Source organism: Gigantopelta aegis, chromosome 2, assembly GCF_016097555.1.
Source record: "Gigantopelta aegis isolate Gae_Host chromosome 2, Gae_host_genome, whole genome shotgun sequence".
Taxonomy (NCBI): domain Eukaryota; kingdom Metazoa; phylum Mollusca; class Gastropoda; order Neomphalida; family Peltospiridae; genus Gigantopelta; species Gigantopelta aegis.
Window position 1 is genome coordinate 32,540,467 of NC_054700.1, and position 25,942 is coordinate 32,566,408.

The 25,942-nt window shown below is 37.9% G+C and overlaps 1 protein-coding gene across 2 annotated transcripts; it reads right to left on the reverse strand.

Moving 5' to 3' along the window:
• Positions 1-373: 373 nt before the first annotated feature.
• On the reverse strand, positions 374-24,771 carry LOC121377819 (long-chain fatty acid transport protein 6-like). 2 transcript variants are annotated; one of them, XM_041505921.1, is made up of 12 exons: positions 24,706-24,771; positions 19,035-19,184; positions 16,883-17,264; positions 15,541-15,651; positions 13,141-13,356; positions 11,147-11,305; positions 10,253-10,377; positions 6,712-6,903; positions 5,448-5,553; positions 4,878-5,085; positions 3,622-3,719; positions 374-1,813 (listed from the first exon to the last, which is right to left on the reverse strand). In XM_041505921.1, the coding sequence occupies exons 3-12, from the start codon at positions 17,241-17,243 to the stop codon at positions 1,500-1,502; spliced, it is 1,890 nt and encodes a 629-aa protein (XP_041361855.1). In that variant the 5' UTR covers positions 17,244-17,264; positions 19,035-19,184; positions 24,706-24,771; the 3' UTR covers positions 374-1,499. The 2 variants fall into 2 exon arrangements, with proteins under 2 accessions (XP_041361855.1, XP_041361862.1); XM_041505928.1 differs by lacking the exon at positions 19,035-19,184 and having other exon boundaries at positions 24,706-24,766.
• Positions 24,772-25,942: the final 1,171 nt, after the last annotated feature.

A 25,942-nucleotide genomic window follows, 5' to 3' on the forward strand; every position in this document is an offset into this window, starting at 1 on the left:
CAATCACAAATTTAAAAACTTCATAGCCTATACACAACAAAATTAATTAATTTGGTGTAAGTAGATATTTTCAGCATTTTTCTTGAAATATTATGGTAAAAAAATAAATATAGCTTCTTCCTATATAAGGAGCCGACTTTGTGACTGGTTAATAAATATATTGATTTAAACAATTTAGAGTAAAAAACATTTGTTTTGTTTAATGACACATTAACTAGAGCACATTGATTTATCAATCATCGGCTATTGAATGTAAAACGTTTGGTAATTTTGATATATAGTCTTAGATAGGAAATCCACTACACTTTCCATTAGTAGAAAGTGATCTTTTATATGCACCATCCCACAGACAGGATAGCACATACCACAGCCTTTGATATACCAGTTGTGGTGCACTGGTTGGAACGAGAAATAGCCCAATGGGCCTACCGACAGGATCGATCTCAAACTGACAATGCATCAAACGAGCGCTTTACCACTGGGATACGTCCCGTCCTCAATTTAGAGTAATAAAATATAGGATTCATTGCGAACCAGTATAACGACTTGTAGCGTAATGTGCATTGCAATAAGATTTGTGTGTGTGTCAAAGGTCAAAGTTTACTGAAATAAAGTTTAGAAGTAACCTGTGATCACAATTGGTTTATTTAAAAATAACAGGATACCAGTGAAAAATTACCCTAAGTCACACAGATGGACCCTTAATTCATTTTGTTGAGAATATTCTGGTTTGCATATCAACCTTTTTTCGGGTTATTGAAAAATAAACTAAAAGACGTAAATTTATGTGATAACTGACTTGTACCATGCTTTTAAGTGATATTGCATGATGCAGTAAGCAATTTAAAAATTGTGTGGTTATAGAGACTGCACATGGCATGCCACAAGTATATTTACATTGTAACTTCCGTGCTTTTATATTTTTTTCCAAATAAAGTGAAAATACTTTTCCTTTTTCCAGTCATCCAAGGTTTCAAAAATGATTGTTTTTGGTTTTTTAAATAACTTTAAAAAACCCTGTACAAACTATGGATTAAGATAATTTGGATTTGATGAATATATTTTGCACTACCAGAACAATTACGTTTACACAATTTGGATTAAGTAGACAAATTTTGCACTACCAGAACAATCAGGCTTACACAAATTGGATTAGGATGACACATTTTGCACTAAAAATAAATCTGGTTTAAACAACTTATAAAAAATTTGCATGTCATGATTAATCAAGTTAACACAATTTGAACAAAGTGGACAAAATTTGCGCTACATGATTAATCAGGTTAACACAATTCATTTATCAATACCTGGTACCTGAATCAATCTGGATAAAACCGACGAATAAAATTCAATGTGGGTTACATACTGGATTCGATAACTGACAGCTGCCGTACATGATTAATCTGGTATAAATGAGTGCACTGTATAAAAATAAACTCCATGAATAAAAAACCCAAAACAAATCTCCTGTAAAGTCCTGTATCCAGCAACTGTTGTTCTCACAGCTTGGACTTGGTGAGAAGCTGCGCGTAAAGTTCCGACGTGACTGGGATGTACTGATGGTTCTCATGGTTGAGATAGTAGAGTGGATCTCGGACCTTGGCGGGGTCGAACCCTTCCTCGACGAGGTTGAACTTCTGCTGTTTGAACGTGGCTGTGATCGATGCTTCCTTCTGGATTCTCAAAAACAGAGGCCGGGCATAACTTGGCAGATTGTCTTGACAAATCTTCGCAAGTGTTTTTAGACTGTCTGCAGATATTGGTTCACTGCCACGCAAAGTGATGGCTGCCATGCCGGCTTGTCCATCGTGACCTGGAATGAATGCATGAATGAGTGAATGAGTGAATGAATGAATGAATGAAATGTTTTATTTAACGACACACTCAACACATTTTATTTACGTTTATATGGCATCAGACATATGGTTATGGACCACACAGATATTGAGAGAGGAAACCCGCTGTCGCCACTTCATGGGCTACTCTTTTCAATTAGTAGCAAGGAATATTTTATATGCACCATCCCATAGACAGGATAGCACATACCACGACCTTTGATGTACCAGTCGTGGTGCACTGGCTGGAGTGAGAAATAGCGCAATGGGCCAAACAATGAATGAACTTGCCAAAGGACATGAAATTCAGTGTCCAATTTGAAACTCATAATCACCTATAGGGGAACTTACAATCTGTTGTTTTTAATACATACCCTCACATTATTTTCTGCTGACTTTCATGTTTATAACCTACATGGATGCTGAATCTGTATTTTGTATTACTTTTTATAATTTTGAACTGGGCATTCTATTATGATTTCCACATAATGCTATGTAATTATTACAGTATACCAGTGCATTTGGCAAATGGTACATAATGGTTTTAACTTGATATCTAATTTTTAATCTTAAAGTAAAACAATCAGTCTTGGCTATTTGGTTCCTTATCAGATAAGGGGTGCGATTAAGCTCAGTCGGTTGAGTGCTCACTTGAGGTGCTTGTATTACAGGATTGAACCATCTTGGTGGATCCATTCAACTGATTGGGTTTTGTCTCATTCCAACCAGTGCACAACAACTGCGGGAGGGTGCACATGAAAAATCCTCTGCTTCATTATAAAAAATGCAGCAGTTTCGTCTGATGACACATATCAGAATTACCAAATGTTTGACATCCATTAGGTGATGACTGATTAATCAATGTGCTTTAGTAGTGTTGTTGAACAAACACAAACTAAAATTTTATCAGATGATTTGCTATAAACAACAAAAAAACAAACAGAAAACCCAATATTTGGTCAATCTGTCACTGTGACAATGACAGGCAAGAGAGGACTGTTCAAGATCATTACATACTTTTAATGGGGGAAGTGGTTTTAACATAAAATGTTACCTGTGACAGTGGGTATAAAATGCCAGATTTTTCATGACGTAAATGTTTAATGATCCTTAATGTTAAGGTTGCACCGCACTGTTAACTTTTGCATGTATTTCAAGACAATTTCTGTCCGAATATACTGTGACAATTTTTAATACAAAAATATCAAGACAACTATGTGACTACAAGTTTTACAGAGTTCTCTCCCTTGATGACTAGCCTGCAAAAACCCCCCCCAATAATTTCAGTTAGCAATTCCTGAGCACCACCTCATTTACAAGTTACAGTATACTGTTTCCACAACTGTTATTAAATACTACTAAAATATCATGTAACATCAAACCAGTGGGTTATTTAGATACTACAAATGTCAATCTACTTGTAATCACAAAGACACATTTGAACAGATATTTCAGTATTTTGTATTAATTTATTATTTTAATGAAAAACTATTTCCTAAACTGGACTATACTAACTTGCTACAAAACATAATAACGACAAATACTGATGTGGTGCCTTAAAACAAAGGAGCAGACAATAATAACAATAACAATAACAATAATGATGATAATGACGATACTAATGATAATGATAATAACAATGATGATAATAATGATAATAACAATAATAATGATAATAATGATAATGATAACAATAATGATAATTATAATAACAAATACAATAATAATAATGATGATAATAATGATCATAATGATAATGATAATGATAATGATAATAATGTTTTACCTGGAATATGGACACCATAGACATTGGCGTCTTGTACAAAGCTTGCCTGTGTAAGAATGTTAGCGACTTCTGTTGTGGAGACATTTTCACCCTTCCATCTACAGAACACAATCCCAACATTAGTTCTGATTACAAACATCTACAGAGCACAATCCCAACATTAGTTCTGGTTACAGACATCTACAGAACACAATCGCAACATTAGTTCTGATTACAGACATCTACAGAACACAATCGCAACATTAGTTCTGATTACAGACATCTACAGAACACAATCCCAACATTAGTTCTGATTACAAACATCCCAATCATCTACAGTACGAACTAATGTTTTATTTAACGACACTCAACACATTTTATTTACGGTTATATGGTGTCGGACATATAGTTAAGAACCACACAGATATTGAGAGGAAACCCACTGTTGCCACTTCATGGGCTACTCTTTTCAATTATCAGCAAGGGATCTTTCATATGCAACATCCCACAGGCAGGATATAACACATACCACAACCTTTGATATACCAGTCATGGTGCACTGGCTGGAACAAGAAATAACCCAATGGGTCCACCAACAAGGATCGATCTTAGACCGACCGCGCATTAAACAAGCACTTTACCACTGGGCTACATCCCGCCCCTAATAATTACAAATTCACAATAATAATAAAAATAGCTGTTATAAGAAGAAAGAAAAAATACATGCCCATAGTAACCAGGGTGTATGTGTGTCATACTCTCTTTAATGATAAAATTCAGGCTTGTGCAGGCACGGTGGAGCAGGAGGTCTGAGAGGGATCTAGCCCCTCCCCCCCTCCATAATGCTGATTCAAAAATATTATTGGTAGTAAATCTTAAAGTCGAGGTGAATTTTACTTGTAGAATGCAGAAAATTGCATTTCAGAACATCTAGTTTTCAGAATTTTACAGGGGAACATACCCCAGAATCTCCCAGAAACTTTGCTTGGCGCCCTCGATCTCAGTCAGCCCCTCCCCACAAGGTTTACTTACTTCCTCCAGTAGGGACTGCACCACCCTCTACTGGAGATTGTTCCCCCTCCCTCCCCACTCTAGATCTCATTCCTGTAATAATAATATTAATTAGAATAAATTTTCAACCATGTAATAGACAAGCAAAAAAAAAAAGTGGTAAAAGACAAATGACAAAACTGAGTTTTTCTTTTGAAGCACTTGACACCGTATACCATTTAAATGTGCATAAGGGCATATGTATGATTGTAATCATCATTACCAACCTGAAAGTGTCGCCGATTCTGTCTGCAAAATAAACGAAGTAGTTTTTGTCAAGATAGAAGAGATCGCCCGAGTTGAAGAAGAGGTCTCCGTTTGTAAAGGCATTGTGGATAATCTTCTTCTTGTTGACCGCGTCGGACGCCTTGTAAAACTTCACCCCAGCGTCCGTCTGCATCTGTGGAATACTGCTGATAAACAAACCTTTCTCACCTGCAACAGTGGAAGTTAAACCGTTCATCATACATGCGCATAGCCAGATATCTTACAGGTCCATTATTATATGTGGTATAAAAGTCTGTGTGAAAATATCAATACAATTACATCTTCACACTGTGAAAATATCAAAACAATTACAACACATTCACACACACCTGACAGTTCCATTACTGGTATAACTAATGTAAAAATACATGTATCAGTTCAATATCATTACAGGTCTGATGCGGGTCAAATTGACTGAGCAGTGGGTTTTTCCCCCAAGCGTTTTACAATCGTACGACTCCTCACACCTCACACAGACACTCCACCACAGACCTACCACCCACTCCCACTAAGGTGTAGAGTGCTAGTACCAGCTCGGATTTCAATACATCGGCCTTGTTTGTCCCTCAGTGGTTCAGCGGTAGCGTAATCATACTTCACCAGTGTCTGGTAGAAATCAGGTGGGCGAATAAATTTCTGAATAACATAAATTTCTGAATAAAAAAACAAATTCTGAAAACAAAAAATTCTTAATAAAATCATAAATTTCTGAACAAAAATTATAAACTTCTGAATAAAATGATAAATTTCTGAATAAAATTACATCTATCACCTAGTAGAAATGTCAGAATAGATATCAATAATACAAAGATGACATCTAATTTATCAAAAATACAGTGAACCCCTCAAAAACCAGACTCTCTGTTAACTGTAATACCCTCAAAACTAGACATTTTCTTCATCTATTTTTAAATACCAGTACAGAATGCTACCTCTATAAATTAGATACCCCTTAAAACCAGATTGGTTTAGAGGGATTTCACCCTATTACAAATCTCTGGATTGTTTTTTACAAACATTTAACTCTTAAAAGTATAAATAACAACAAAATACTTATTCAGTAAGATATGTAAAAATCATTGCTGTGATGCACATCATTTGAAATTCGGTGTCAGAAAGACACAGAAACAGGACTCAACATTAACCCTCAATACCAACTTGTGCATGCACATGTAAGTCAGGTCAGGTCATAGGTTTTAATGTGCACATTCAGAACAAGCTGTCGTAGCACATGCCTGTCATGGGCGCAGGTGTCGACTTTTTCTGGCTCCTCCATCCAGGACAGGAAAAGGTTTGGGGTGGGTGGGAGACGGGGTTGCCTGCGCTGTGCATGTAACTAAATTTTCCATATGTACCTGCCCCATCTGAAATGTTTGTACCAAGTGATATTTATATGGTCTCTTGTGTAAGGTACAAATGTAATGTGATAATTCTCACCCCTTGTGTGATGTACAAATGTAATGTGATCTGATGATTCTCACCCCTTGTGTGAGGTACAAATGTAATGTGATCTGATAATTCTCACCCCTTGTGTGAGGTACAAATGTAATGTTATGATTCTCACCCCTTGTGTGATGTACAAATGTAATGTGATCTGATGATTCTCAATGTAATGTGATCTGATGGTTCTCACCCCTTGTGTGATGTACAAATGTAATCTGATGATTCTCACCCCTTGTGTGATGTATAAATGTAATGTGATGATTTTCACCCCTTGTGTGATGTACAAATGTAATGTTATGATTCTCACCCCTTGTGTGATGTACAAATGTAATGTGATCTGATGATTCTCACCAACACAGGAGAGAGTCTTCCAATGGCCCCGGGCGTGTTGGAGATGTTGAAGGTCATCCCCGTCCCCTCCGTTGCACCATAGAACTCACAGATCAGAGGAATTCTGAACCGGTGCTGGAATTTCTTCCAGATATCGCTCCTCAAGCCGTTTCCTATGGCTGCCCGAATCGAGTGAACACCATCAAGATGATGCTGTTAAGAGATAAAAACACAAGAGATGAGGAAGGGTTGGGGGGGGGGGGGGGGGGTAACCTCCTGTCAATAACAGATGAGATGATAAGCAAACATGAACTACATTCAAACATCTACAGTTAAAGCTTGTTATGACTGATAAGTAACTGCTGATTAATTAGTGCTGAAATTTCTGCCAGATATTGCTCCTCAAGCTGTTTCCTATGGCTGCCTAAATCGAGTGAACACCATCAAGATGAGATGAGGAAGGGGTAGGAGCAAACTCGTCAATAACAGACAGATGTGATGAAAAGCAAATGAACTACATTCAAATATCTAAAGTCAAAAGTTTCTTGTGTCTAACTACACCACTAAAGCACATATTTCGTTAATGATTAGCTATTGGTTAAAATTTTGTTAATTCTGACAGAAGAAACCTGCTACATTTTTCTATTAGTAGCAAGGGATCTTTTATATGCACTTTCCCAGACAGGACAGCACATACCTTTAATATACCAGTGGTGGGACATTGGCTGGGATAGAGAGAAAAACAAAACCAGGTCCAACAAAGAGGTTCAATCCTAAAACACAAGCATCTCAGGTGAAGAAGGAAAAAGAAGAAATGTTTAGGAACACAAGCATCTCAGGTGAAGAAGGAAAGAAGAAGAAATGTTTAGGATCACAAGCATCCCAGGTGAAGAAGGAAAGAAGAAGGAATGTTTTATTTAACAACGCACTCAACACATTTTAATTACGATTATATAGTAGTGGACATAAGGATAAGGATCACACATATTATGAGAGAGCTAGATGTACCAATCACTGAGCTACTGTTTCCTATTAGCAGCAAGGGATCTTTTATATGCAGTACCCCACAGACAGGATAGCACATATCATGATGGCCTTTGTTACAGCTGTAGAGCACTGCCTGGAAAAAACCCCAATCTGATGAACCCAATGACAGGAAATAATTTGTATCGAAAAAAATGTTTAGCAGTTGCTGCTAATCATTTTGTGATTTGATTAGCACATTTGTAAATTTAATTAGCAGTTTCCACGTAGGCTCAAGCATTTAAGTTATGGACAGCACAATGAATCCCTTCAGAGCCCAAGAGATTTTGTGATCTACATGTCTTCAGGATGTATTCTAAGCAATATGATATACTGCGGAGTGTGAATAAATCATCATTTGATGTGTACCTTAATAAAATGATTTGTGTACCTTGATTGAAAGTTCCAGTGTTATCAGTTTTGATGTACATGCTAAGTATTAGAGGACAAAGTATTCTTCAACTTTTTAAAGCATTTATTGAAAGGAAACAGCAAATTCAGGTTATTTTTTAAAAGGACTCTGAAGCACATATTACAAATATGTGCATACTGGAAAATAGACGTCAGCACAAAAGTTATTTTTAGAACTCAGAAAGTCAACTACCGGTATTAATTCCGAGTTTTACCAAATACACGTGATGTCATTGAAATTTCTATTGAATACTGCATGTGACATTCTAACATTGAATTATTCAAGCCGAACTTTGCCAATTGAAAGAGTGAAAAAAACACTATGGTAATTTTGCTACAACCGCAAAAACTATTAGATTATTTGGTTCGCAGTAACAGCGATCCATAGTGCGAAATTGGTTCTAGCAAACTGCAATGCGAACCCCAACAAATTATTCCCTGATTGATGGAGATCAATCCTAGACTGACTGGACATCAGGGCCCATGTTTACAAAACTTTTAGAGTCCAGACGTAATCTCTAATGACGTCACATGCATACAACTTGTATGGCACTGTCATGACACTAGCGTCTCCGACTCTAACAGAGACTTGAGTCTAAGACTCTAAGGGCTGCATTTACGAAGCCCATTTTTCTTAAAGGCAGACGTTTAAGCAGTGTAAGACATAAAGAGGCTTTGGATATTCCGCCCTAAACGTTTTATAAGCACCATGCCAGGTGAGCGCTTTATAACTGGGCTACGTCCTGCCCTAATCATCTCAGGCAAGTGCACTACCAACTGAGTTAAATTCTACCTCGAAAGATACCCAGACCAGTTTTATTAATGGTCGAGGAGCTACAAAGAACCAAGTCATAAGATGGTGCACCTTCTGAAGTATCGCTGGATCAATCTCCTTCAGGGGGCCCATGGGTTATTTCCGTTTCTAGCTAGTACTGAAAGACTTGTACAGTGAAACTTGTCTAAACTGGACCCTGAATAAACCAGAATCGTCTCCAAACCTGTCAAATTTCATGGTTCCGAATTTTCTAAATTCAAAGAAGTGACCCTCCAAACACCGGAGCCTGTCTAAATCAGATAAATATTAGGTCCCTGGCGTGATCCGGTTTAGACTGGTTTCACTGTATTTGATTTAATTGGAATTCCATGAAAATTATTCATAAATAATGAATTCCACGATTTTCCGGTTCAAACAAAAAGTATGACATTATTGTTCCACTGACTGCTACATTCTCACCTTCGGCTGTCCGAGAAAGTATCAACATTATTGTTTCACTGACGGCTACATTCTCACCTTCGGCTGTCCGAGAAGGTATCAACATTATTTTCTCACCTTCAGCTGTCCGAGAAGGTATCAACATTATTGTTCCACTGACGGCTACATTCTCACCTTCGGCTGTCCGAGAAGGTATCGACATTATGGTTCCACTGACGGCTACATTCTCACCTTCGGCTGTCCGAGAAGGTATCGACATTATGGTTCCACTGACGGCTACATTCTCACCTTCGGCTGTCCGAGAAGGTATCGACATTATGGTTCCACTGACGGCTACATTCTCACCTTCGGCTGTCCGAGAAGGTATCGACATTATCGTTCCACTGACGGCTACATTCTCACCTTCGGCTGTCCGAGAAGGTATCGACATTATCGTTCCACTGACGGCTACATTCTCACCTTCGGCTGTCCGAGAAGGTATCGACATTATCGTTCCACTGACGGCTACATTCTCACCTTCGGCTGTCCGAGAAGGTATCGACATTATCGTTCCACTGACGGCTACATTCTCACCTTCGGCTGTGCGAGAAGGTATCGACATTATCGTTCCACTGACGGCTACATTCTCACCTTCGGCTGTCTGAGAAGGTATCGACATTATCGTTCCACTGACGGCTACATTCTCACCTTCGGCTGTCCGAGAAGGTATCGACATTATCGTTCCACTGACGGCTACATTCTCACCTTCGGCTGTCCGAGAAGGTATCGACATTATCGTTCCACTGACGGCTACATTCTCACCTTCGGCTGTCCGAGAAGGTATCGACATTATCGTTCCACTGACGGCTACATTCTCACCTTCGGCTGTCCGAGAAGGTATCTACATTATCGTTCCACTGACTGCTACATTCTCACCTTTGGCTGTCCGAGAAGGTATCGACACAGTTCGCCAATGTATTGAATAATCGTCACATTGTATTTCCGGCAATCGTCCCAGAACTTTGTGGCTGAAAACTTCCTCCTCAAAACCATTGTACAGCCTGAACAGAGTAAATGTAAAACCTAACAATGACATGTCAGAATTTATCCAACAGGAGAATCATAAGATTTTTTTCAGACGAAAATACATGACACTATAAATATTTTGCACCAATTGCACACACTTTTATAGCTGTTACTTTCTTTCGTTAACAAAACAGGACATAAAGAAAACAGCTCTATGACTCCTTGTTTAACTAAACCTCAGCACATTTGAAGTCATAGCTATCACACTATCAAGGCCAGAACACGAGAGAGAGAGAGAGAGAGAGAGAGAGAGAGAGAGAGAGAGAGAGAGAGAGAGAGAGAGAGAGAGAGAGACACACACACAGAGTCTAAAAAGAGTGAAAATGGAGAAAAAGAGAGACAGACAGACAGACAGACAAACACACAGGCTTTCTGTTGGAAGACAATTTGAAGGTGTACATAACAAAAACAAAACAGATCATAAGTGACCCTATCAGGTAGTTATATGGGTTTCAAATCTTTTGAAACTGTGTATTGCCATTCATGTACTTTGACCAGTTTTAAATTACTACTGTAACAATGTACAATCTATCTAAAAATTATCAAATATATACATGTATCCATTAATTTCCAAGATTTCAGGGTCAGTAATTTTACCCTTTGGATTATCTGGCAGGAATCTTGTGTGTGTGTGTGTCCATCTCTCTCTCTGTATCCCTCTCTCAAACACACTATTTATGCCATAGTTTTCACAAAAATAATTTTAGTTACTAGCATGCGCAACAATGATTGCTGGGTACTTACCACTACCAATAGTTCCGTACAAGCCTATTCCACCAGCGGCAGAGTGGTAAAGTGGTAACGGTACATACACAACATCGTCTGGTCCAGCATGCACCAGTTTTATCATCGCGGACAGACCAAATATTTTGAGATGTGTCACGACGGCAGGTTTTGGAAATCCTAGAAAAACAAAAACAAACTTAACAGCTATGTACTGGGTTTGCATCCCGGTACTGGCTCGCGCCCAGATCTAGTTTTAATGATCCAATGCGTAGGTCTAAAGCCACAACACTGTAATACCAATACTGGAGATGAATACCATTATTTATTCAATTGTAAAAATGATAACATTGAAAACAGAAGAAAATATATAAAACAATATTACAGAATTAATCCTAGCGTTTTTAAAATGAAAGGTATGCTGTCATTATTTAATGCAACATTATTAAAAAAACATAGCTATATTTATTAAAAGATTATCTTGTCTTGTGAACTGACATTTCTCCGCATATTTTAGCTAGTTTGTTTGCATATCTTGTGTTCTATGTTAATTATAGATACTTCTATGTTGATGTCTGTTCTTGTCATGTATGTTAATTATGTATTTGAAAATGTCTCCTTGTTGCACATTGTAATGTATCTGAGTGTTGTTTAATAAATCTTGACATATCTAACTCACTAACCACTAACAAATAACCCACTATCCTGATAGCTGAGGTGTGTGCCCATAAAGGTATGCATGGGATATAAGCATGAAAATAAGTATAAATGAATGAATGAATGAATGAAAAGAAAGAAAGAAATGTTTTATTTAACGACGCACTCAACACATTTTATTTACAGTTATATGGCGTCAGACATATGGTTAAGGACCACACAGATTTTCAGAGGAAACCCGCTGTCGCCACTACATGGGCTACTCTTCCGATTAGCAGCAAGGGATCTTTTATTTGCGCTTCCCACAGGCAGGATAGCACAAACCATGGCCTTTGTTGAACCAATTATGGATCACTGGTTGGTGCAAGTGGTTTACACCTACCCATTGAACCTTGCGGAGCACTCACTCGGGGTTTGGAGTCAGTATCTAGATTAAAAATCCCATGCCTCGACTGGGATCCGAACCCAGTACCTACCAGCCTGTAGACCGAGAATGAATGAATGAATGAATGAAAGATCCTACAGGCCTCTGAAAAGTGTGATAACTATAGTTAAATGTTTGTTTTGTTTAACGAATCCACTTGAGCACATTATTCATCATCAGCTATTGGATGTCAAACATTTGGTAATATTGACACTTGGTCCTAGAGAAAACCCTCCACTTTTAACCCCACATTAGCACAAGGGATCTCTTACATGCACTTTTCCACAGAGAGGACAGCACATACCACTGCGTTTGATACACCAGTTGTGGAGCACTGGTTTGGAAAGGAAAACAACCACTCAGAGAATGGGTCCACTGAGGCAATTCGATCCTACGACACATGCACCTCTGGCAAGCACTCTACCGACTGAACTAGCTCTCGCCATGCAGGAACTACAGTTTCATTCATGTAGGTCTGCTTTTGAGTAACCCGTTTTACATTTGCACGTTATTATATTCAGAACATCATTTACATAGCCACACCCAGGGCTGGCTTTGTGTAAGGAAAATATTTTGCCAAGCCATCTATTTAAACTTCAAAAATAGAAAAAAAACCCAATTATTTTTCAATAAAATAATAATTATCACATGAAATTTATTCGCCAAATGAAAATAAAATTAGTCAGTTGTTTTCAAAAATCACAATTGGTGAACTTGACGAGTGTCAGAGTTATATATAGCCCGCATACCGGATTATGCAGAAAAGTAACTGGGAAAGGAAGGAAGGAAGGAAATGTTTTATTTAACCACGCACTCAACACATTTTATTTACCATCATATGGCGTCAGATAAAAGGAGCTGGGTTACCTGAAGTTATTTTGCTTAATGCAAAAATGGATGACATCAATTATTAAGAAACAAACTGTACACACACCTGTGGTGCCCGATGTGAAGATTAAACATGCCGTGCTGAAAGGCGTAACACTTGACCTGACGTTCTTGTCGACTGGTACTGGAAGCGACCGTGACATGAGATCATCAAAGGAAATGTACTCTGGAGGCAAATCACCCGATTGAACTCCTTGCACGTAGACTGGGATGTCACAAAGTTTGTCCCGAACCTCCGACAAGGAATGGAAGAGGTGCTCGCCTTGAACACAGAAAGAAAGAAAAAAATTAAATAACCAAACATTATTATTATTATAGTGCTTGAACAATAAAGAAAAAAAAGTGATATAACAATATTTAGTGCTCACATAGTTATTTATATATTGTACATTAAATATTTTAATTATTTATTATTCACTGTCAATCCAGAGCAGACACTCAATCATTCCATTAAACTTCACTTACAGGTATGTTTGTAAAGAAAGAGGAAGAGTTGTTCCCTTTGATCACAAAGTCAAGGAAAAGAAAGAAATGTTTTATTTAACAATGCACTCAACACATTTTATTTACGGTTATATGGTGTCAGACATATGGTTAAGGACCACACAGATTTTGAGAGGAAACCCGCTGTCGCCACTACATGGGCTACTCTTTCTGATTAGCAGCAAGGGATCTTTTATTTGCGCTTCCCACAGACAGGATAGCACAAACCATGGCCTTTGTTGAACCAGTTATGGATCACTGGTCGGTGCGAGTGGTTTACACCTACCCACTGAGCCTTGCTGAGCACTCACTCAGGGTTTGGAATCGGTATCTGGATTTAAAATCCCATGCCTTGACTGGGATCCGAACCCATTACCTACCAGCCTGTAGACCGATGGCCTAACCACGACACCGGTAAAGTCAAGGAAAGCAACATATCGATGTACATATATAAAAATTATTTTTCATTCAGTTCAAAGAATACATATATGAACACAATTCCACTAACTCATTTAGCATGCCAGCAACAGAAAGTTCCACCCCCTGACCACAAAGAAAAACTAAACAACAGTACATATATGTGGCAATTTCAGTCCTTAATGTTGGAAAATATCATAAGCTCAAGACAAGTGATTCGCTTTCCCATACAAAAGTTTAAAGTTTGTTTAGTTTAATGACACTACTAGAGCACATTGATTTATTAATCATCGGCTATTGGATGTCAACCATTTGGTAATTTTGACATATAGTCTTAGGAAACCCGCTACATTTTTTCATTAGTAGCAAGGGATCGTTTATATGCACCATCCCACACAGGATAACACACACCACTGCCTTTGATATACCAGTCGTGGTGCACCAGCTGGAACAAGAAATAGCCAAATGTGCCCACCGATGGGGATGGATCCCGCCCCTAGTACATACCATGACCTTTGATATGCCAGTCGTGGTGCACTGACTGGAACGAGAAATAGCTCAATGGGCCCACCGACGGGGATCGATCCCAGACCGACTACGCATCAAGTGAGCACTTTACCACTGGGCTACATCCCACCCCTAGTACATACCATGACCTTTGATATGCCAGTCGTGGTGCACTGACTGGAATGAGAAATAGCTCAATGGGCCCACCGATGGGGATCGATCCCAGACCGACTGTGCATCAAGTGAGCACTTTACCACTGGGCTACATCCCACCCCTTGTACATACCATGACCTTTGATATACCAGTCGTGGTGCACCGACTGGAATGAAAAATAGCTCAATGGGCCCACCGACAGGAATCGATCCCAGACCGACTGCGCATCAAGCGAGCACTTTACCACTGGGCTACATCCCGCCCCTAGACTAACAGTGCCATGATGTTCACGTTGAGTAATTAAGAAAACGTCTTATATACCATTCACTTCCAACATACCAATTTTATGCAATACAGTTCCCCAATTCCTCAAAGATATTTATCTGAAATTCCATGGTTTTACAACAAACAAAAAACAAACATGTTTTAGAGGCTCATCCAGGCGACCTATCCCCTAAATAAATTCAAATATCACATTGGGTTGTACTTTTCCCTTAGTCCTCCCCGCCCCCACTAAAAATGGATCTGTCCCTGCATCTGAGTTATCTGCGCTAGTTACCTGCTCCCACAATAAAGCTTTAGTTACCTGCTCCCACAATAAAGCTTTAGTTACCTGCTCCCACAATAAAGCTTTAGTTACCTGTACTCACAATAAAGCTTTAGTTACCTGCTCCCACAATAAAGCTTTAGTTACCTGTTCTCACAATAAAGCTTTAGTTACCTGTTCTCACAATAAGAGCTTTAGTTACCTGCTCCCACAATAAAGCTTTAGTTACCTGCTCCCACAATAAAGCTTTAGTTACCTGCTCCCACAATAAAGCTTTAGTTACCTGCTCCCACAATAAAGCTTTAGTTACCTGTTCTCACAATAAGAGCTTTAGTTACCTGCTCCCACAATAAGAGCTTTAGCCTCACTGTTCACCACAGAATGCACTAGCTGGTCCAACTTCAAGTGATAATTGATGTTGGCTGACACTATTCCAAGTTTCTGAAGACCTAGTGAAAGATATGAGTTTAAAATACATGTAATGAACATTTTGTGTACAGGTATATATGTGTACATGTGCATGTGTACAGTATGATGGTACAACAGTAAATAATTAACATATTAATTCACAGACTGTAGTAAGGAAGGAAGGAAAGGTTTTATTTAACGACGCACTCAACACATTTTATTTACAGTTATATGGCATCAGATATGGTTAAGGACCACAGAGATACTGAGGGACGAAACCTGCTGTCGCCACTTCATGGGCTACTCTTTTCGATTAGCGGCAAGGGATCTTTTATATGCACCATCCCACAGACAGGGTAGTACATACCACGACCTTTGATATACCATTCGTGGTGCACTGGCTGGAACGAGAAATAGCCCAATGGGCTCACCGATGGGAATCGATCCCAGACCGACTGCGCATCGAGCGAGCACTTTACCACTGGGCTAAATCCCGCCCCTAGACTGTCATAGTGTCATATGTTCATGTTGAGTAATTAAGAAAACATCTTATATACTTGTACTAGTACATGCCTTTGAGTTAACACAAGTTTAGTGATCACTGGCAAATGTATTTAATAATTAAATAAGAGTCATTTGAATGTATTCACTGATACTATACATTGTTATCGACCATTCAATATATAAATTAATAATGTAAAATTACATATTTTGGTCTACATTACAATCAACATAGGTTAGAAATAAGCTTAATTTACATATGACACCAGTATTTTACCAAGTTAATTTAACACTAAAGGAAACAAACATACAAAGCAGAAATTGTGGCTGGAAAAGATTACAGGCTTAGAAAGTGATTTCAAAAAATTGGTCAGGCTAAGCATATGGTCTTTGTCTTTTATGGCTAGACCAATACATGTACATCTATGTACAATTCACAACTCGAACTTAAATTTTGTTTTCCACAACGATATGTAACATTGCCATGAGATAAACGGCCCACCGATGGCAATTTTGAGCCTGCCTATGTCAATTGTTTTAAAGAGATACATTTGCAGCAAATAAACATGACTGAATGGTTATTTTGCTGCATGTATACGTATTTCAAATGGACAAACTTTGTTAAATATTGGCAGATAATGTACACCAGGTGTACACCGTTGGCACAAAATGCTCTCTACCTACAGTAATTTATATCTCAACAATGGTAATTGCTGTTGGTGCCATCGTTACGTTCGAGCCCTGACAACTGTACACGTATGTGCAACCTACCTAAAGTCGTCCACACAAATGCTGGCTCATTGGTGATCAAAATGGCTACAGTGTCACCACAACTGACACCCCATGTTTTGACAATATTGGCCACACGATTGGCTTGTTCGTTTATGAATTCATATGTGTAAATATTATCATCAAATATTATTAACGGCTTTTTCCCATGCTTTACAACTTGTTCTTCAAACGTGTCAATGAAAGGTCTTCCATTCTCAAGAGCTGCTTTCATTACTTTTGCAACAGCCAATGATGCCTTCAACACTGTAACGTCTTCACCAATCCACGGAAACAAAGTTCTCCATGAAAGCAAGGCGGCACCAGTGGCCCCTGCAATGCTGTAGACAATTTTATTGTGCATAACTCTGGATTAATGATACATCTGCAATTAAAAAAAAAAAGTGTAAATAAACATGTTTTACTTACTGTATTAAATACAAATACATGTAAAGACACAAATATGTATAGTCATTTATCCTATAACTTACCCATGATATCCATGTCATAAATCCATACAGGGCTAGCTCTGGCACTTGCCAAATTCGCCAACTGCGAATTTTATTTTAGTTTGGCAAAATAATTTCATGTAATAATTGTGATTTTTTTAGAAAATACGTGACAATTTCTGCAATTTTTAAAGTTTAATAGACAATTTGGCGAATTGTTTTGCTCACCCAGAGCTAGTCCTGCCATGTGATAATTTAGTATATTAACCCACTTAATAATGGTATGCAAATTTAAAGGTACATGTACAAGCAAATTTGCAATGCCTCTAGGTAATAATGTTTTGCTGTCAATGGGTCATTTGTTTACAAGCTAACAAGACCTGTAAATCCTGAGATTAATCATAATGTTTTCATAAGATTTAGTTAAAATGTGTGACGTCACAATAATTTGTGCTAATTGTAATGACGTCATATTACTGATGGAGGCGACTTTAGTACTGTGATTTACTAAAAATGGAATTAAAATGTTATTTCAGAAGCGTTAAAGGATAAACAGAATTTGCTACCCATGTTTTTTATTATGTAAAATATTAATCTTGTTTAGTTAATTGCTATTTGTTTCGGCAGAGCCTCAACAAATACTGTTTAACATATAAGACTCGGTTGGTATTTTCCATATTAAAAATACTTATGACAAATCCTGTATGTATTTTGTAAATCTGTATAATTACAAGTAAATATAACTATCTGGTATATAATTATTATACAATATAACTACAAATTACAAAATTATGTTTTACAGCCAAAGTACAGGCACTGAATTTGTGAGTATTTGTCTAAGAAAAAGATGTTACCAATTAGAGGTTACCTTTAGTTAATTAGTTAATTAATATGAACACCACTCAACCTCGTGAACCCATTTTCATGCCTTTCTGTCCAATGCTCAGCCACTGGACATGGGACAGACATGCCTAAACCATGTCTGGATAGGAAGGAAGGAAATGTTTTATTTAACGATGCACTTAACACATTTTATTTACAGTTATATGGTGTCAGACATAAGGTTAAAGACCACACAGATATTGAGGGAAGAAACCCGCTGTCGCCACTCCATGGGCTACTCTTTTCGGTTAGCAACATGGGATCTTTTATATGCACCATCCCACAGACAGGCTAGCACATACAATGGCCTTTGATGTACCAGTTGTGGTGCACTGGGTGGAGCGAGAAATAGCCCAATAGGCCTACTGACGGAGATTGATCCTAAACCGACTGCACATCCAGCGAGCACTTTACCACTGGGCTACGTCCCGCCCCCATGTCTGGAGGGAGGCATGTTACAAAAATTACTCTACTAAACTCATTCCATAGGCTTATTGACACTGGAACCATCAAAAGGTAATCTGCAGAACATATTGGTGGTTACAGACCATTTCTCTAGATACATACAAGTTACAATGTACATGTAATATGCCCAAGCATATCCCACCTAAAACATAACTGCAGATGTATTTTCAACAACTTTATTGTTCACTATGGTGCATGCTTCAAACTATAATCAAAGGACCAGGATGCTATCTTTAAAAGCAACTTAATCCGAGAAACTTTGCACATTAAGATGGACTAAGAAATCCAGGACAACACCTTTACCACCCAATGGGTAATCAAATGTAACAAAAAATCTAACAGGACTTTGTTTAACATACCTGGGACTGCACAAAACTGTTGACAAGAAAGAGGACGGAAGCCTCCTATTATTTCTCTCATACAGACTTTACACGCTTGCTGCACCTGACATGTCAAAACCACTGGTCAGTCACCATAAACACCCTTATGTTTGGACTTTTAGTATGGACCTAGGGAAAAGACACGGGTCAGTTAGCAGTCACAATAAGACTTTGAAGAAAAGAATCAAATATGCATAATATGAGCTTACTACTATATCACCCGTGAAAGAAACTCACGCCAAACACACAGAGGGTTATGATTCAAACGTTAGAGGAGCCACCACTGGAAGAAGTTTGTTTTGTTTAACGATACCACTAGAGCACATTGATTAATTAATCATCGGCTATTGGATGTCAACCATTTGGTCATTCTGACACGTAGTCATCAGAGAAAACCTGCTACATTTTCCCTAATGCAGAAAGGTATCATTTACATGCACTTTTCCAGACAGGAAAGCAAATGTATACCACAGCCTTTAATTGACCAGTTATGGTGCACTCTGATTAGAATGAGAACAAAATCCAATCGGTTGAATGGACCCACGGAGGTGGTTTGATCCTGTGGTGCAAGCACCTCAAGCGAGCACTCAACTGACTATGCTAAATCCCGCCCGAGCCACCACTGGAAGACGGCAGTTCTGGTGACAGTGCCATACTACTGAGCTCAAAATAGGAAGTCAAAAATTACCTGCTGTTATTTTGTTTTAAAAATAGCAGGCCAAACGAAATATGGCCTGCAAAGAAACAATATGGCCTGTGTGTATTATGAACCTTTTGAGAGTTATAAAATTAAAATACAACAGAATCATGAGCTTGGCTTCATCTACATGTAAACAGAATATGAGATGATTGTACATACAGGCCCAGGGCTTCTAGATTATGGTAACCCCACTCCCATGGCTAGTGATATTCAGTGTTGGGCTAGTAAATAATTACTATAACTAGCCCAACGGCTAGTGGAAACAAAACCTTGTCAAATGCTGCATTTACATATTTCGTAAATGTGAATATCCTGACCCCTCTTTCCACCCCAATCTAAGGATTTGTAAGCTCAATCTCCCTCTTTAGGTGACATATCTGATTATTACTATATGAAAATTGTATTTATTTAAAGTAGGGCTAGTGAATTTTTAATAATGGCTAGTACATTTTTAAAATCACTGATCCCATGGCTAGTGAATTGTTATAAAATTCTAGAATCCCTGCAGGCCCCACGCAAGCGGGCGAAGTGAACCAAAACTTTATACTGATCAACTTGACTTCTCCCTTTCATTAACCTTAAAGGCAACATCTGTGCCACCTTATAAAAACAGTGACAATTGCATTTTACACAGTCAGATGAATGGTGATGAACTTGAGGGATACCTATTCATAGATAACCAATTAAGTATCAAAGTGACAATGGCGCCACACAACCATGCTTGTCTAACCCAGACCATGCACACCCCTGTGTCTGATGCTAAAAGTCGTATTCGCAACCGACTGTTGAAGCAGGTTTTTTTTTATATTAAAATTTAATTTGCTCCATGAAAACTTATTCATAAGCCAGTTATTTTGCACTAATAATTATAACACTGTCAAACAATCATGACGAATACTGTGAGTGACAGTCTAACCTACAGTACATGTAAATGGCTGGTTATAAGCTTTGATTCTGTAATTTTGTTACGAATATCACCCGTCATAAAAAAAAACCCGGATATATGTAACTCTGAACAATGAAAATCATTATTGGCCAGCAGGAGGAATTGGTTAGATCTGTTTCTCATGAAGTAAATAAACATAAAAGAATGCAGCATTATAATGATTATTATCGAAGAAGAGTATATACATGTATGTATATTCTTTCTTTTGCAGGTTGACAACCCACAGATACATTCAAGAACTGTTGTTGAAACCAACATCAGAAGTTCTCTTGCAGGTGATAACACTGCTACCCGGATTAAATGTGACGGTCATGAATCTGTGGTATATACCGGGTAGTAGCCGTCCTCCATGCTTCAGTGATCATGATCACACTTCTTTGAATGAAGTATAGCTAGAGCTGACTTTGCAGTGGAAAATATTTACAAGAGGATACTGCTAATCCTTCAGGATCAGGCTAAAATGGAACCACTACAACAGAACCATATTTGTTAGCGGAAAAAAACGGAACCGATTTGACTATAATGGCACCTGAATGTATTCACAAAAATAACCCCATTTTTGGCTGTATATACAATGTATAACTAACGACACCTTAATGTATTGGAAAAATCTGTACCATTTGTTTCTTTGATATAACAGTTCAAAGAATAATGCATTGTGTTATTAATATTAGCCTATTTAACACAGGCTGGGGTGTTAAATAGGCTAATATTAGTAATATAATAATAATAATAATAATCTAAATTAACCCCATTCACTCCTAAAAACAAAACAAAAAGAAATATAACAACAACAAGGTTCTTCCCCTTCAAAAAGTGTTGTTTTTATTAAATGTTGAAAATTGTTAACAATGCATTTTGTTTGACTGGATACGACTGGCTGCATTTCATCGATGTCTACTAGTAGCTACATGTAGAGCTCTGCTATTACTTCTACACACATACATGTACATAGATCTCCACTAAGTGGACATAAAAATAAAACAAAGTAATTACAGGGTTGAAAATTAACATGAAAACCATGGTCGCAAGCAGGGACAGTTGAAGAAAAATCTTACTGGCCCTCCTCAAATTCAACTAGCCATCCAATTAACACATTTTAATGTAACTGCACAGCTAAAATCAAAACTAGAATGTTCTTTGTTGAATAATAACCATGTGCTCACCATATATATATACATGTAGTTAAAATTCATATAAAAATATGTTCGTAAGTTTTAAACCTATACTAGTAACAACTCAAATAAAAAAAAATGAAAAAAGAAATCCAGTAGAAATAAAAATGTTTCTTTACATATAACTTTTAAATTATACAGATAAAATGTCATTTTTAATACAAGGGTGAAGAAGAAATGTTTTATTTAACGACGCACTCAACACATTTTATTTACGGTTATATGGCGTCAGACATATGGTTACGGACCACACAGATTTTGAGAGGAAACCCGCTGTCGCCACTACATGGGCTACTCTTCCAATTAGCAGCAAGGGATCTTTTATTTGCGCTTCCCACAGGCAGGATAGCACAAACCATGGCCTTTGTTGAACCAGTTATGGATCACTGGTCGGTGCAAGTGGTTTACACCTACCCATTGAGCCTTGCGGAGCACTCACTCAGGGTTTGGAGTTGGTCTCTGGATTAAAAATACCATGCCTCGACTGGGATCTGAACCCAGTACCTACCAGCCTATAGACCGATGGCCTGCCACGACGCCACCGAGGCCGGTAATAATACAAGGGTGAAGTCAAAATACAAGAATAGTCAACGTATGCAGCTTGACTTGCATTGTCTGTGAAGTTTAAAAAAATAATGCAGTACAAAGATAATAAAGGTAGAATTGCGCGTGCCGTAGTACATAAATTAGTCTGGGTGGCAGTCCTCTATGTGGCGATGCAAGAGGGGTAAAATAAACTTTGTGGCGATGTAACAGATGGTAAAATCTCCAGTAAAGGATTTCCTCGGGAGTGGCTATCCTATCTATAGACGAAGCACGCACATGTGTCCATTTCATTTGGATATTGTAAATGCTACAATAATAGGCTACTAATAAAATAAATATCAAAAGAAAAATAAATCTGTGAAAAGAACAAAAAACATTTTACCAAAATATATGATGTACTTTTTTTCTATTTTTTATTTCCATAAAATAACATACAATGTACTTAGTTATTATATTACAAAGCATACAAAATGTACTTATTGTGGGTGGTTATGTCATCATGTAAGTCTTGGTGTCACTTTAGATTGTCTGTTCTTATTTCATGGAAATCGCTTAAACGTAAAACAACACTGTCAACGACAATCAATTAACTGACCTTTCGAATAAGCCTTGTAGTAATGGAAAATTTCATTATTATTTTTATATGCATGTATGCGATCACGTTAGTGTGAGTTAAAACTACAAGATTGATTTTGATTTTGTCCCAGAATAAGGTAAGCTAATTAAATATGATTCCTTTCTACCATAACACTGAATAACAATTGTCAAATATTAGCTATACTAGATAATTATGGCATATCCAGCCCATTCCAATAAGCCTACGACTTCCAGATAAAAAAAACCCAACATGCAATGTCTTCAATACGTTTTGAGCTTTATTTTTAGAAAGACCCAGCCCAAAGCCACAGAAGCTGAGTCTGGTGTTGTCAAAATAAAGAGCATGTTCTGTGTCTTCTGCTGCCAAACCTGTAGTTCACGCCAACACAGATGCGGTGTGTTTGTCACATTCAATTCAGTTTCAGTGTCTTTCTTTTTCAACTGGTACTATACATGCCAGACCCTAAAATCGATGGTCGCCCAACTGACTACCTTTGTAAAATTCTTAGTCGCTCATAGCCAATTACGGTCACCATGAGCAATCCGGGCGACTGCTAATTTTCAACCCTGTAATTATTATACAAGTAGCTGTTGTTTTACTGAAGATATCATCGTTCACATTCAACTTGCAATGCCTAATGGTTCTGGTACTGTTTTAGCCAACACTAAAGTCCGAACCAAATTGTTAACCACTACGATAAATTACTCTCCTACCTTTAATTACCATTAGAGTTCCCTCAAATTTTGTCCAGACACAAACTGCGAAAAAAATCCATTAGGAATACACTTCAAGAGGGGTGGATCGATAGGACATAATCAAACAATGTCATGACATGTGTAAAACACACTCATCATGACGTCAGATTAATTACATAACATATACTTAGGTGGCTTCTACCCCTCTTGAAGAGTATTACTGTCTCGTATTTGGAACAGGTGTCACTGTAATGGTTTTTCACAATTTGTGTCTGGACAAAATTTGGGGGAAATAAAATGTAACAGTAATCAAAGTTAGGAGAGTAATTTATTGAGGTTGTTAATTTGGTTCGGCCTTTCGGATCTGTTTTGTCCATTGATTTTGGTGTCCAATTTGGTTCCATTTTCACTATAACCCAATCCTTTAAGTCAGTCTGATAATGAAGAAGGCATATGCACCTTCCCAATGATAGAGCACGTACCAAGACACAAAACCACCTTGGGGGGGGGGGGGGGGGGGGAGGGCGTAGCCCAGTGGTAAAGTGCTTGCTTATAATGCTTTGTGGGTCAGGGATTGATCCATGTTGATGGGCCCATTGAGCTATTTCTCGTTCCAGCCAATGCACTACGACTGGTATATCAAAGGCCGTGATATGTGCCATACTCATACTGTCTGTGCATATAAAAGATCCCTTGTCACTAATCGAAAATGTAGCAGGTTTCCTCTCTTAGACTATATGTCTAAATTTTGAAATGCTTGACAATAGCTGATGATTAATAAATTAATGAGCATGAGTACGACCCGTACTCCTCTTTCATTGTTTCAATGGACTGAATGGTTAGAGTAGTTTTACTACTTTTAGATACTAAGATAGGCCTATACTTATAATACTATAGGGTTAGGGAATGTCTTTAGAGCATTTGAATCGTTTGATATAGAGGGGTACGAGTCGAACTCTTTCCGACAAATGCTTTGTTAAATATAGGTACCTGAACTTAAATTTGCAGACGGTCAAACTCCAAACTTCAATCCACATAACACGAAACCAATATTTACTAACAAATACGCTTGATTGATTTAAAACAAGAACCAGTGTACGATAGTTTCCTTCTAAAGTGCGGACTTTAAACTAGTTAGGCCAATCATATTTTGACACAAAATAAATTTGTTAACATTGCTAATATATTGTTAAGCAAATATTCCATTTTGTTTTTTTCTTTTAATGCATTAAATAATCACGAGTTGTTAAATAACCATTTTTAAAACTGCATATCAATTCATTCGTCCGACGTTTAGGTTTTATCACAATTGACTGTTCTTGGACCTGTGTTCTCAAAAACTGGTACATTAATAATTAGAGCTTCCGGTATTTTAGGCAGGTACTTTTTGTTGTCTTATTTTAATTAATAATTGGAATCGTTGAGCTTTAATTGGATCTACACATTTTGATATATTGATTGTCGCCCATGCTAGACAGTTTATTGCGTATATAGGTCGTATATACATAATATTTTATCATCAATGCCACTTATTCCGTTATCATTTAAACTGTGTGACAGTGTGATTTGACGTCTCCAGTCCGAGGTACGAGTAGGTTACTCTGTCATTCCAGAGCTAAACGGACGTTTGGATGGTTATAATCGCTCTAGGAAAAATATCCGCCCAGTCCTCCCCTAACTCTAAGCCTAAACCTAAGCCTAAGGCCTAGCCCTAGCCCTAGCCCTAGCCCTAGCCCTAGCCCTAGCCCTAGCCCTAGCCCTAGCCCTAGCCCTAGCCCTAGCCCTAACCTAGTTCACCAAGGTAAACATCTACTGTCCATTTTTTTACATTTTGACATTTATTGGACCCGATGTTTACAACTTTAATAGCAAAAACAAGCGTGCGTTTTCCGCCCAGATTTCAGGCGGAATCGATACAACCATGGAATTAATTATTTTGTGGCGAAATATGAGATATACTAACAAATATAAACACTTACCGGTACTGTATAAAGAAAACCTCCCGACTTACGTTTTACGTATAAATAGACAGTTTGTCCAAATAGTAATCCTGCATTAATCCAACTGTCAGTTACGAACAAAATCTCGAATATTCCCGCCGGCCATTATGAGCATATTTAAAATGTGATTGGTTTTTTTTTTTCATTTATAACTTTATTACACACACACACACACACACGCACACACACTTATATACACACAAGACAGAGGGGGGTTGGGGGAGACA

Coding starts and splice junctions, on each gene's coding strand:
- LOC121377819 (XM_041505921.1), bottom strand. CDS start 17,243: ATGCACAATAAAATTGTCTACAGCATTGCAGGGGCCACTGGTGCCGCC. Junction 15,652..16,882: donor ATTTGTGTGGACGACTTTAG/GTAGGTTGCACA, acceptor ATCTTTCACTAG/GTCTTCAGAAACTTGGAATA. Junction 3,720..4,877: donor AGAATCGGCGACACTTTCAG/GTTGGTAATGAT, acceptor TGTGTTCTGTAG/ATGGAAGGGTGAAAATGTCT.